Source organism: Ovis canadensis, chromosome 4 (assembly GCF_042477335.2).
Source record: "Ovis canadensis isolate MfBH-ARS-UI-01 breed Bighorn chromosome 4, ARS-UI_OviCan_v2, whole genome shotgun sequence".
NCBI lineage: Eukaryota > Metazoa > Chordata > Mammalia > Artiodactyla > Bovidae > Ovis > Ovis canadensis.
This window is the reverse complement of record NC_091248.1, coordinates 121874068-121886204: the sequence shown is the minus strand read 5'-3', so window position 1 is coordinate 121886204 and position 12137 is coordinate 121874068. Positions and strand designations below refer to the sequence as shown.

Here is a 12137-nt window from a genome sequence, read left to right as displayed (position 1 = left end):
GCTCCTGGGTAGAGACAGAGAAGCCGCCCTCTGGGACAGGAAGGTCAGAGCTGTAGGGAAATCAAGACACAAAATACCTTCTGAGTAAACCAAAGTGAGCATTTGGAAATGTATTACTTTGGATGGATTTCCTACAATTTATTGTTAGATATATTGTTAAAACTAATTCTGTGTGCTCATATTTATCAGAAAAATTTATCCTTGTATCAAAGAAATAATAGCATATATATGTAACATTTATTAAAGATAATAAAATGTATTAGGATACATTATTATATACTCTACCTAACAGAACGCACATTTGCATGCACACATACAAAGTTTGGGAGAACTCAAGTTTTCTGGCTTCCCTTCAAGGCTATGAGTCTCTATGAGTCTTGATTATTAATTCAGTTAGAAGAAAGAGAACCCTGACAAACCATCTCTAAAAAGAGATAGTTTTATTTTCTAGGCTTGCTTGTCTTCTTGGTCCAAGATATGAAGTTATTAGGGTCCCCTGTTCTTTACATGTTGCTTTTGTTTACATATCCCTTTACCTTCTCACTTGCTTTTCTATCCACTAATTTTAGATTTGAAGTTCTCAGAAATATTTGATAACTTCTTAAAGCAAATTGTTCCTTGCCGTGGAATAAGTAAAGGCAAAATTCTGAGCAAAAAGGATTTGTTGAGTTCTAGGAACAGGAAAAAAAAAAAAAAAAAGGTGCAGTGTTCCTGAACCATAGTGACAAAGAGGTTGTAAATATTCATTGTTTTCTTACTGATATTTTCAACAATTTGGAACTGACATAAAATTTGTAAGTTGGAATGGATTTAAATATTTTGTTATTTCTATAATAGAATATTGCTGCTAAGTCACTTCAGTCGTGTCCAACTCTATGTGACCCCACAGATGGCAGCCCACCGGGCCCCTCTGTCCCTGGGATTCTCCAGGCAAGAACACTGGAGTGGGTTGCCATTTCCTTCTCCAATGCATGCATGCATGCTAAGTCACTTCAGTCATGTTCGACTCTGTGCGACTCCATGGACAGCAGCCCACCAGGCTCCTCTGTTCACAGGATTCTCTAGGCAAGAATACTGGAGTGGGCTGCCATTTCCTTCTCCAATAATAGAATATTATATGGCCATTTAAAAGGATAATATAGAATTTTATATGGCGATGAAAAATTTTCCACATAAAGTCAAAGCATGTGTACACGATTTGATCTATATTTCAAAATTTAACATATTTATACAAAAATGTCTTTGGGGCCTATTTTTATATATGCAGGAAAACTCTGTAATTTAAACATGAAACTCTGTACATTGATTATCTCTGGAGAGTAGGATTGTATGGGAACTTACCTTTTGAATATATTATATGGTTACTGTTTGTTTTTTAATAAATGTGCATTACCCAAAAAAAAGACATTTGAAAATTCTATTGTGTAATATAAAAGCAAAGTTGCACATTTTCCTTGTTTATTTGAAAGTAGCACTCAGGAAGTTGTAACAGGAATGTCAAACCTGAGCCGATTCTTAGAGTTTCAAATGGGGGAAATGAGTCACCATATTACGTTAACTGAAAAATAGTTACCATATGACAGGAAAGAGGAAATGAAAATTTCAATCTCATTTTTGTTTACTGAGATATTTTTTCTGAATTGTCCTGATCAATAGCATGGTCTTCCAACAAGTCAAAGTAGAAAAAGATTTCAAATCAAGTTGAAAATCACTGCAACATCCACCTAAATGTGAAGAGGAGCACAAGAAGAGCACTGCTTTGAAGTTGCACAGGAGAAAAATATTGACATAATTGATCACTGCCATGAAATTGCAAATTCCAGAGACATTTGCCCTCTGCTGTGAGTTCTGTGTCTCATCCCGCATGGATCTGGTGTTTCTTTTAGAAGGAGGTGGTCTATTACACTAATTCCAAAGTCTAGGGTCAACACTTTACTGGATCGCCAAAGAAATGGTAGCAAATTATGGTCAGTAAGTATCTCACCAAGTCACGCAAATGTTATTAACTAATTTTTAGCTGATATATTTTTAGCTTTTATTAATTGATTTATTTTAAAATTCATGCAAACAGAGCACAGTTAAAGGATATATATCGAACTTCTAATCAGCAGATACAAAATGGGAAACTGTCTAATTTTCTGGATGATACAAATTTAATGACAGAATGGAATTTGGCACTTTAGGGACATATCCAATACTATATTAATAGGTCTATGACTCAGGGTAAATAGGAAGGCTCAGGGAGCTCTTACTACCTGAGAATTCCAGAATTATGGATATTTTGTAAATTTTTAACTCTTTTTGAGTAAGCAGTTTCTGTCATCAAGGAAAGCAAGGAACAAAAGCAGTAACAGAAAATGATACAACGAACTTTAGAAAAAGTCTCATGGGCTTGTGTTTACTGTGGCCCCTGAGGCAAAGAACTGGTCCATTGGAAAAGACCCAGATGCTGTGAAAGACTGATGGCAGGAGAAGAGAACAGGGTGATAGAGGATGAGATGGTGGGATGGCATCACGGACTCAACGGACATGAGTCTGAGCAAGCTCCAGGAGATGGTGAAGGACAGGGAAGCCTGGTGTGCTGCAGTGCATGGGGTTGCAAAGAGTCCTACACAATTTAACAACAAGAGCTGATAACAACACAGAGAGCTGGAAAAACTAAATTTCTTCCCAAAAAGAATGTTTAAAGGAGTTACAGGAGATCTCCAGAAAGGGAAGGTAGGTAAGAGCTTGAAGAGGAAGGAAGAGCGGGCTGAGTCAGGGCCTGAGATGGATCCTAGGGGAGCAACCAAGGCAGCTGAGTGGGCTCAGCTGTGGTGTGATGTCTGGGTTCCTGCTGCACCTAAAAGGGGCCTCAGGAGGCAGGCATAGGGATGCTTCAGTATCAGATATGCAAGTCACTAGCCTCCTTTTCCCAAGTGATTAGAATTGTTTGAGTTCATAATTCAAATAGCCTGCAATTATAGAGTTTTACACATAATATTTTGGTAAAATATTTTTGAATGAAACCAGTAGCCTAGAAAAAGAATTATTTTCAAATGTCAGCAATAATTAAGAAGGCAAAAACTTCTTAGTGGAAATACTTCTTTCATCATGTATGAACTCCAGACAAACCATATGCAACACTGGGTGTCAACTGCACTCTATGCTTTTGTAGAAAGGTCATGAGGAGACAGCTCTACAGTGGTGGCTGTCTGCTCAAACTATTAATGATCGGGACCTTTGTGAGAACAAGATAGAAAAAAATAGAATAAAGAAAGCAATTTTCTCCCCTTTAAATATGCAATGATTTCTTGCATTTTTAAAATGAGAGTTCAAGAAGTCAGATTTCTCTTTCCTCCGAGAAAACTCCTGTGGCAGATAAGAGAGACACCTGAAATGAAGATGCCTTTAAGTGTCCACCCTGCTGCACCTTAAGGAAAGTGCGCTGTCCTGCACAGAATGAGGGAAAACATTTCATGGATACATCACTTTGTTCTCCCACAGCAGGAAAATCAGCAGGGACTGAGAAGACCAGGGTCCCTAAATAAGGATGAAGGCGGACCATCGCACCCATCTCCACTCTGCAGGGGAACCAGGTGGCCCCGAGTCACTGATTCTCAGCCTCATTGTTTTCATCTGGAAGCTGGTGAGAGCAGGGTCTAAAGGGCTGATGTGAAGAATAAACAGCATTAGTTGGCACACAGTAGGAGTTTACCAGATGTCAGCAGATACTAACAGTATTAAAGACAGCACAAAATTCAAGGAGAATCTAAATTATTGGGATTGGTAATTAATATCAATCATGATATTGTAAAGTCCTCCACACTTGCTTTCCTTTTTGGTTATGTTTAAGTAAGAAAACATATGATTTTCATTCCATTTGTATTGATGCTTTATATGCTGATTTTTAAGTTAAAAAGGATTTTAAAGAAATATAAGAATCTGTAAAGTAGCCTCACTCTTGGAATGAAGGAGAAAATACAGGTTTTAAAACTCAAAATGCAGCTCAGCTATACCAAATATACCAACGCGAGAAAGAGAGTAAACTTATGAAGTGAAAGGAGGCCATGTTTAGGATATTTTGCACTGACCTGTAGTAAAAGTTTTTATTGATCACTCTCTCAGAGTGAGTGCCCTGGGGCTGACAAAGTCAAAGTTCTGGGGCGGAACAGATTATGCAATCTTCTGACTTACTCAGAAATTACTTACCATTTACTTCACCACTCAGCTTGATCCTCATGAAGAGCATAATGTAAAAAAACAAACTTGGATTCTTGGCCTGACTATCTGGGACCTACTCAAAACTTTGGCAGGCAAAATCTTGTACCCCTCTGTATCTCTCATTCCTCAATTCCCCCATCTCATAGGAGAGTTGAAAATTTCAATTAGTTAACGCAAACAAGACACTTAATACCCTGGGATTTCTTTGGAAGGAATGACGCTAAAGCTGAAGCTCCAGTACTTTGGCCACCTTGTGCGAAGAGTTGACTCATTGGAAAAGACTCTGATGCTGGAAGGAACTGGGGGCAGGAGGAGAAGGGGATGACAGAGGATGAGATGGCTGGATGGCATCACGGACTCGATGGACTGAGTCTGAGTGAACTCCGGGAGATGGTGATGGACAGGGAGGCCTGGCGTGCTGCGATGCATGGGGTCGCAAAGAGTCAGACATGACTGAGCGACTGAACTGAACTGAACTGAAACATATATTATGAGAGGTTTGAAAGCCATTATTGGAGAATAACTTTTGGGTCCAGTCATCATAATGAAACATTAATATCCTACTAAAATAAGGAACAGAGAGTGTGTACAGCAACAGATACTGGGTTTTTCCAGTAAGAAATGTCATCTCTTGCCTGAATACATGAGAAATGGGACCTGTTTGGTCAAAAAATATTTTTGAAAGTCCACAAGGGCAGGCAGTCAACACATGGGAAAGGAAGATCAAGCTACTGGCCAGCAAACCACTTACCTCTGCCTTCAGGATTGTTTTATTTGTAGAAAAGGTATTTGACTCACAGGTCTGTGAAGTTCATTGTAGCCCTTGAGCTGGATCATGCACTGCATGGATGATTAGCTGACCCCTCTTCTCTGAAACAGTCATGAGGAAAACCAAGAGACACAACAGCAGGGAGGTGAAGGGGACACAGACATGGGTCTTGGAGGTCAGAGGACTCAAGGCCACACCATGGGGACAGGTAGGGGTCCTTAGAAATGCCCAGGGGATCTTGTAAAAAGGGGCTTTGGGTAAAGATAAGGCATTCAGACCCTTATACCTGGACCAGTCTTTTCCACCTGAAAACGCTTTTCACGACCAATGAACTCTCTAGTCTAGAACACTCTAGAACTCTCTAGAACTCAGAAGTGGAATCTGTGTTCTTCTCTTCAGCATGGCCTTGGAGGACTAGGATAGATTCTCTTCCACGGGGACCTCATCAGGAGGTGAAGCCCAGACACACAGCTCTCAGCAGAGAAGTTTATGATAGACTTGCTTCTGCAAGTCAGGGCTTTTGCCTTCATTTGAATCCAACCTTCCTCCTGCAGACATAAATCACGATCAGGGTATAGAACTGTGTGTATCACCTGGACCGACCCTCTCCCTGGAGATTTTAGTGTTTGTTGTTTCCCTATCGGCGCTTCCCTGGTGGCTCAGAGGGTGAAGCGTGTTTTTCCTATCTGCAGGTGAACCAAGGAATGCATTTCCCATGTTTACTCATTAAGTTCCTTCAGGATACCATGGGAATTGTTGTGTCCAATTGCTTGGGATTTGTGTGTGTTTGTGTTTGGGACTGGGTGAGTCACGATTTCTCTGAACTGTATAACACTCTGGCAAAGAAACTAGAAGATTCAATTTCATATTATAAATTGATTTCTTTCAATACTACTCTAATGGCAAAAAGTGAAGAGGAACTAAAGAGGCTCTTGATGAAGGTGAAAGAAGAGAGTGAAAAAGCTGGCTTAAAACTCAACATTCAAAAAACTAAGATCATGGCATCCTGTCCCATCACTTCATGGTAAATAGATGGGGAAAAAGTGAAAACAGTGACAGATTTTATTTTCTTGGGCTCCAAAGTAACTGTGGACAATGGCTGTAACCACAAAATTAAAAGACAGTTGCTCCTTGAAAGAAAAGCTATGCCAAACCTAGACAGCATGTTAAAAAGCAGAGACATCACTTTGCTGGCAAAGGTCCATATAGTCAAAGCTCTGGTTTTACAGTAGTCATAGATGAATGTGAGAGTTGGACCATATAGCAGGCTGAGCTCCAGAGAATGGATGCTTTTGAATTGTGGTGCCAGAGAAGACTCTTGAGAGTCCCTTGGATAGCAAGGAGTTCAAAGCAATCAATCCTAAAGGAAATCATCCCTCAATACTGATTGGAAGGACTGATGCTGAAGCTTAAGCTCCAATATTTTGGACACCTGATTCATAGAGCTGACTCTGGAAAAGATCCTTGCCGGGAGCCAGTGTGAGGAATCCCGCCCGTGACAAGGTCATGAGGAAGGAAGCTGACATACGCAAGGCGTGCTCAGACTTCAGGGGCCCCTCTGGAAATTCCTAAGCATGTACCCCAACAAAAATCTGCCGGCTTTTGTGCTCTGCTTTTCCACTCTTCTGACATTTTCTGGAAAAAGTCAATTCAGGGCTTTAGTCTTCTGCATTTGAAAGAGTGTTTCAATCCAAAAAACCCTCTGATGGCTTTCTAGCCTGCCTGCAGGACTCCTACAGCTGCGCATGTGATTGTTTGAGGCCTCCTGACTGCAGGAGGCACAGGAAGCTTAAAACATCCTAGGAATGTAGGAGCTTCCGAGGAGTCAAAATCTTTTTAGGACTGATTAAAGGTTTCATTTGTTGAGTCAATATTTGCTGCCAAATTTTCACATCCTTTAGTTGTAGATATAGTTAGAAAAACAAGTAGTAGACCTTGTGTTAGCAACATTAGATCTTTGAGTTAAGTACCTTCTTTGTTATATCCCACTGCACCTTTGTTCTATAGAGATGTAACTTTAATGTTAATGCTTTAAGGAGATGTAGATTAAAGAAAAACACTTCAGGGGAAACAAGATTAACATTCATTAAGGAAGAGAGCCAAAAAGTGTTAACAAGCCTCTTGGCCAGAAGATAATGTAAATCACCTGAGACCTTTTGTATACAAAATGATGTATAGAAAGAGCCTGAGCTGCGAACGCTACATAATCTTGTGTTACCCATTGATCTCCGTGTTTTACCAAAAGTATAAAAGGCCTTCTGAACAATAAAGGAGGGGGCCAGTTTCTGGGGGGCAGCTTCTGGGGCCAGCTTCTTGGACCAGCTTCTCTAACTAGTCTCCCGGCCTGGTTTCTTGGGGCTCTGGCTCCCCCCGTGTCTCTCTCTCTCTTTCTTCTTCTCTCTCTTTCCCTCTCTCTGCTCTTTACTTTAACTTCAGGCTGAATCTCCACCTGGAGCGCGGAGGCTCGCCAGGTCTACTTACTTGCCCCGGCTGTTAAGACCCGCGAGAAAGGGAGCTTAAGGCGAGGCACCCTTAAATATTCAAGCGGGCGCCGGTGGCCCAACGTAGATGGTGCAAATTCCTTGTCTGGAATTTTATTGGCCTTCCGCGTAAACCAAGCTATTCAGCCCTCTTCCTCCACTTAATCTTCTTACTACACTATAGTTTCTTAATCTAATCTTACATTAATAAATAAACAAGTCTTTCCACGCCGTCCACCCTTCGAATTCCCTGGATCCACCGGGGCTGGACCCCAGCAGATCCTGATGCTGGGAAAGACTGAAGGCAAAAGGAGAAAAGGGTGGCAGAAGATGAGATAGTTACATAGCATCACTGACTTAATGAACATGAATTTGAACAAACGCTGGGAGACAGTGAAGGACAGGGTAGCCTAGTGAGCTTCAGGCCTTGGTGTGCCAAAGAGTTGGTCAGGATTTAGTGAACAGCAACAACAACAACACAGGTGTATGTGTGACTGAACCACTTTGCTGCACACCTGAAGCTAACCCAACATTGTTAATCAGCTATACTCCATGGGTAAACCTATGGCTGATTCATGTTGATGTTTGGTAGAAACCAACATAATACGTAAAGCAATTATCCTTCAATTAAAAATAAATAAATTTAAAAAACTACACTCCAACGTACAATTTTTTTTTTTAATAAAAAATATAGGAGACAAAGTTAGTCAGCAAAGATTTCCTGAGGGCCTTGTCTGTACTTAGTTTTGCTCTAGATATGATGAACACAGCAATGAGGAAGGCAAAGTTAATGCTTACCAGTGATCTTTCGTGTTAAAAATAGTAACTTTACAGGGAGGATAACCTCAGTTAGTGTATAATGCTATGGAAAAAAGACACAATGGACTGAAAACTTAGATGTTGTTCAGTCGTGTCCAACTCTTTGCAACCCATGGACTGGGGCCTGCCAGGCTCCTCTGTCCATGGAATTCTCCAGGCAAGAACACTGGAGTAAGTAGCTGTTCCCTTCTCCAAGGGATGTTCCTGACCCAGGGATCAAACCAGGGTCTCCTGCATTGCAGGTGGATTCTTTACCAGCTGAGCTACCATGATGGAAAATTACCTGGTCAAGACAAGTAAGACTCTGAAATACACTGGTTTTTGAGGAAGTGATGTTTGAGACTTGATAAATCAGAATTGTTGAAGACAATTCCATGTCTTCTCATTCTTTTTATGCTCCTTGTTGATTAACATGCATTCTTGATCTATCTAAATCAATCTATTCAAATGTATTAGTGTTTCTCTGGAGACTAACAATTTTGTATATTAATTTAAAAATCTTTCCCTTCCATATTTCCTAAGAGCTTTATAGTTTTGCCTTTGCCATTAGGTCTTAAAAACACTGAGCCTGAGTTTTTCATGCATGAGTATCCGCATGGTTACTCAGTCATGCCAGAGCTGTTTTCTGCAACACCCCTCCCTTTCCCCAGTGGTCTACCAAGCCACACCTTCCATACAGCCAGTTTCTAATCATAGACATCAGCATCTATGCTCTGTTCAGTTTGTTTATTGGTCAACCCAAGGATGAAGACTGCACTATTTTACTTATTGGCACTCTGTAGCAGATATCGTTATCTGCAGAATCAATTCCTCTCACCTTATACTTAATCTTTTTTAAATGTGTTTGGACTAGCCATGGCAGCATGTATGTTAGAATCAGCTTGTCGAATTCTAAAGTGTTCTGCTTATACTCACATATTCCACTGGGATATTGTAAGATACTAACATTAAATATGTTAATCAGCTTGAGGAGGTTGAATCGTTTAAACATTATGTTTCTCAGTCTGAAACCTTGGCATATCTCACATTTCATATCTGTTTAGTTAGCACAGTGCCTCAATAAATTTTTCTAATTGTCTCTTTATAGATTTAGTACTTGGATGGTAAAGAATCCGCCTGCAATGCGGGAGACCTGGGTTTAATCCCTGGGTTGGGAAGATCCCCTGGAGAAGAGCATGGCAACTCACTCCAGAATTCTTGCCTGGAGAGTCCCATGGAAAGAGGAGCCTGGTGGGCTACATCCACAGGGTCGCAGAGTTGGACATGACTGAGTGACCAAGCACACACTCTTAGATTTATTCCTAAACATTTAAAAATTAAGTCCTGCTTTTAGCATTTTGGAAAAAATTTATTTTAATTATTTGTTATATAAATATATAATAGATATTTATATTGATCTTATATCAAGTTATCTTGTTTAAATTTCTCATCATTTCACTAATATACAAAAAGATTCATTTGGATTTCCTACAAATGCCATCACACTATCTGCATATGATCATAATTCATTTGGGCTTCCCTGGTGGCTCAGTGGTAAACAACCCACCTGTCAATGCAGGAGATCCAGGTTCAATCGCTGGGTCAAGAAGATCCCCTGGAGAAGGAAATGGCAATCCACTCCAGTTTTCTTCCCTGGTAAATCTGATGGACAGAGGAGCCTGGAGGGCTACAGTCCATGAGGTCATAAAAGAATTAGACATAAGCTAGCCACACAACAAAAACACATAATTTATCTATTCCTTCTCATGTGGGTATCTCACGTGACAGATACCCACATACACATATATCTCTTCTTTTTGTTTAACTGTACATATTAATATATCTAATAAAAATCTGAAAAATAAGGAAAACAAGTGGTGATGATGTACATCTTATTTTATTTTTTATTTTATGGAGAAAGATACTAGCATTTTACCATTAAGTATAATGTCTGATATGTGAATGTTTATGGTACTGGGGTTTTTAATAAATTTTTTTCTAGGAATGTGTATTGTTATGCTAGGTTGTAAAGAGCTTTATCATGAACTGATGTTAAATTTTATCAAGCACTTGCTTTGATCTACTGACAATGGATACTTTAATTTGTTAATGGGCCAATTTTTTTTCACTCTTTGAAAGTTATACAATTTTTGCATTCTAGAGATAAAAATTTTATCATAATTTAGTATTTTTTATTACTTGATTTACTAATATTTTAAGATATTTGCACCTGTGTTAAAGAATAGGATTAGATTATAATTTTCTTATTTATGATGTTTATTTCAGGTTTGCTATCAATGACTAAATATGAGTATTTATTTTCACAGTTTTTAAAAATTTTGAAGATAAAGGGTGCTAATTTGTTAAATTAATGGTTTCAAAAGAGCATTCAAAGGTCCAGACTCATGAAGACAGGCTTACATAGGACACTCCAAACCATCCCTCACACTGACCTCTTCTTCCCTAGAATTTTCCTCAGGGCACCCTTCACCTCTGTGTTTCTCAAACTATAGATTAAGGGATTCAGCATAGGGTTGAAAAGGCTGTAAAACAACGACAGAATCTTCCTTTGTTCCTGAGAATGGCTGGATCTGGGGGTCATGTACAAGACGATGGCAGTGCCGAAGAAGAGCCCGACCACGCAGAGGTGGGAGGAGCAGGTGGAGAAAGCCTTCCTGCAGCCCTCAGCGGACTGAATCCTCAGGATGGCGTCCAGGATGCGCGCATAGGAGCCCAGCACCAGGCAGAGGGGCCCAACTAAAATGCAAACACAGGATGCAACGATGATAACTTGGTTCAGCCAAGTATCTGCACAAGCCAACTTGAGGACAGACAGGATTTCACAAAAGAAGTGGTTGATTTCATGAGGCCCACAGAAGGGCAGCTTCAGGATGAGAACTAAGTGGACAAGATCCCATAGAAAGCTAAATGCCCAGGAAGCGCTGGCCAGGACAGTGCACACTCTCCAGCTCATGATGAGAGTGTAATGAAGGGGGTGGCAGATGGCCACATACCTGTCATAGGCCATCACCACCAAAATCAGGCACTCTGAAGCAGCAAAAGCCAGGTACAAAAATGTCTGCATAATGCAAGGAACAAAGGAGATGGTTCTTTTCTGACTCACAAGATTTGCCAGCATCTTGGGGACATTGTTGGAGGCATAGGACATGTCGATGATGGCCAAGTGTGAGAGGAAGAAGTACATGGGGGTGTGCAGTCTTGAGTCTAAGCAGATAAGCCCCAGGATGACTGCATTCCCCAGAAGGGTGAGGGTGTAGAAGAGAGAGAAAAGTCCAAAGAGGAAAAACTCCAGTGCTGAATCGACCTGGAATCCCAGGAGGGTGACTTCTGTGATCCGTGTCTGGTTGCCTCCCATGCTCCTGAGCAGAGACAGAGAAGCCCCAAGCTTCAATAGAAGGTCAGAGCTGTAGGGAAATCATGACACAAAATACCTTCTGAGTGTAACAAAGTGAGCATTTGGAAATGTATTACTTTGAGTGGGTTTTCTATAATTTATTAATAGATATACTGTTTACACAAACTTGGTATGATCATACAAGTCAGAAACAAATTCCCCTTGTATCAATGGATAATAAGGTATGGAAAATATATTATAGATAATAAAATATATGATAACAGGAAAAATGCATTATTATATACTCTGTGTAATAGTATACATACAAATACAGACATGCACTGTTTTGTAAAATTCAAGTATCCTGGCTTCCCTTCAAAGGTGTGAGTGTTGATTATTAATGTGCTTAGAAGAGAGACAACCCTGACAGGCCATATGTAGTAAGAGGTAGTTTCATCTCCTAATCTTGCTCATCTTCTTGGTTCAAGAAACAAAATGTTTATGATACTTTGTTATTTACATGTTGCTTATT

At 40.1% G+C, this 12137-nt stretch overlaps 1 protein-coding gene across 1 annotated transcript; it reads right to left on the bottom strand.

The window, feature by feature from the left end:
• Positions 1–10693: 10693 nt before the first annotated feature.
• Positions 10694–11626, bottom strand: LOC138439767 (olfactory receptor 2A12-like). Its single transcript, XM_069588861.1, has one exon. The coding sequence runs from the start codon at positions 11624–11626 to the stop codon at positions 10694–10696; it is 933 nt and encodes a 310-aa protein (XP_069444962.1).
• Positions 11627–12137: the final 511 nt, after the last annotated feature.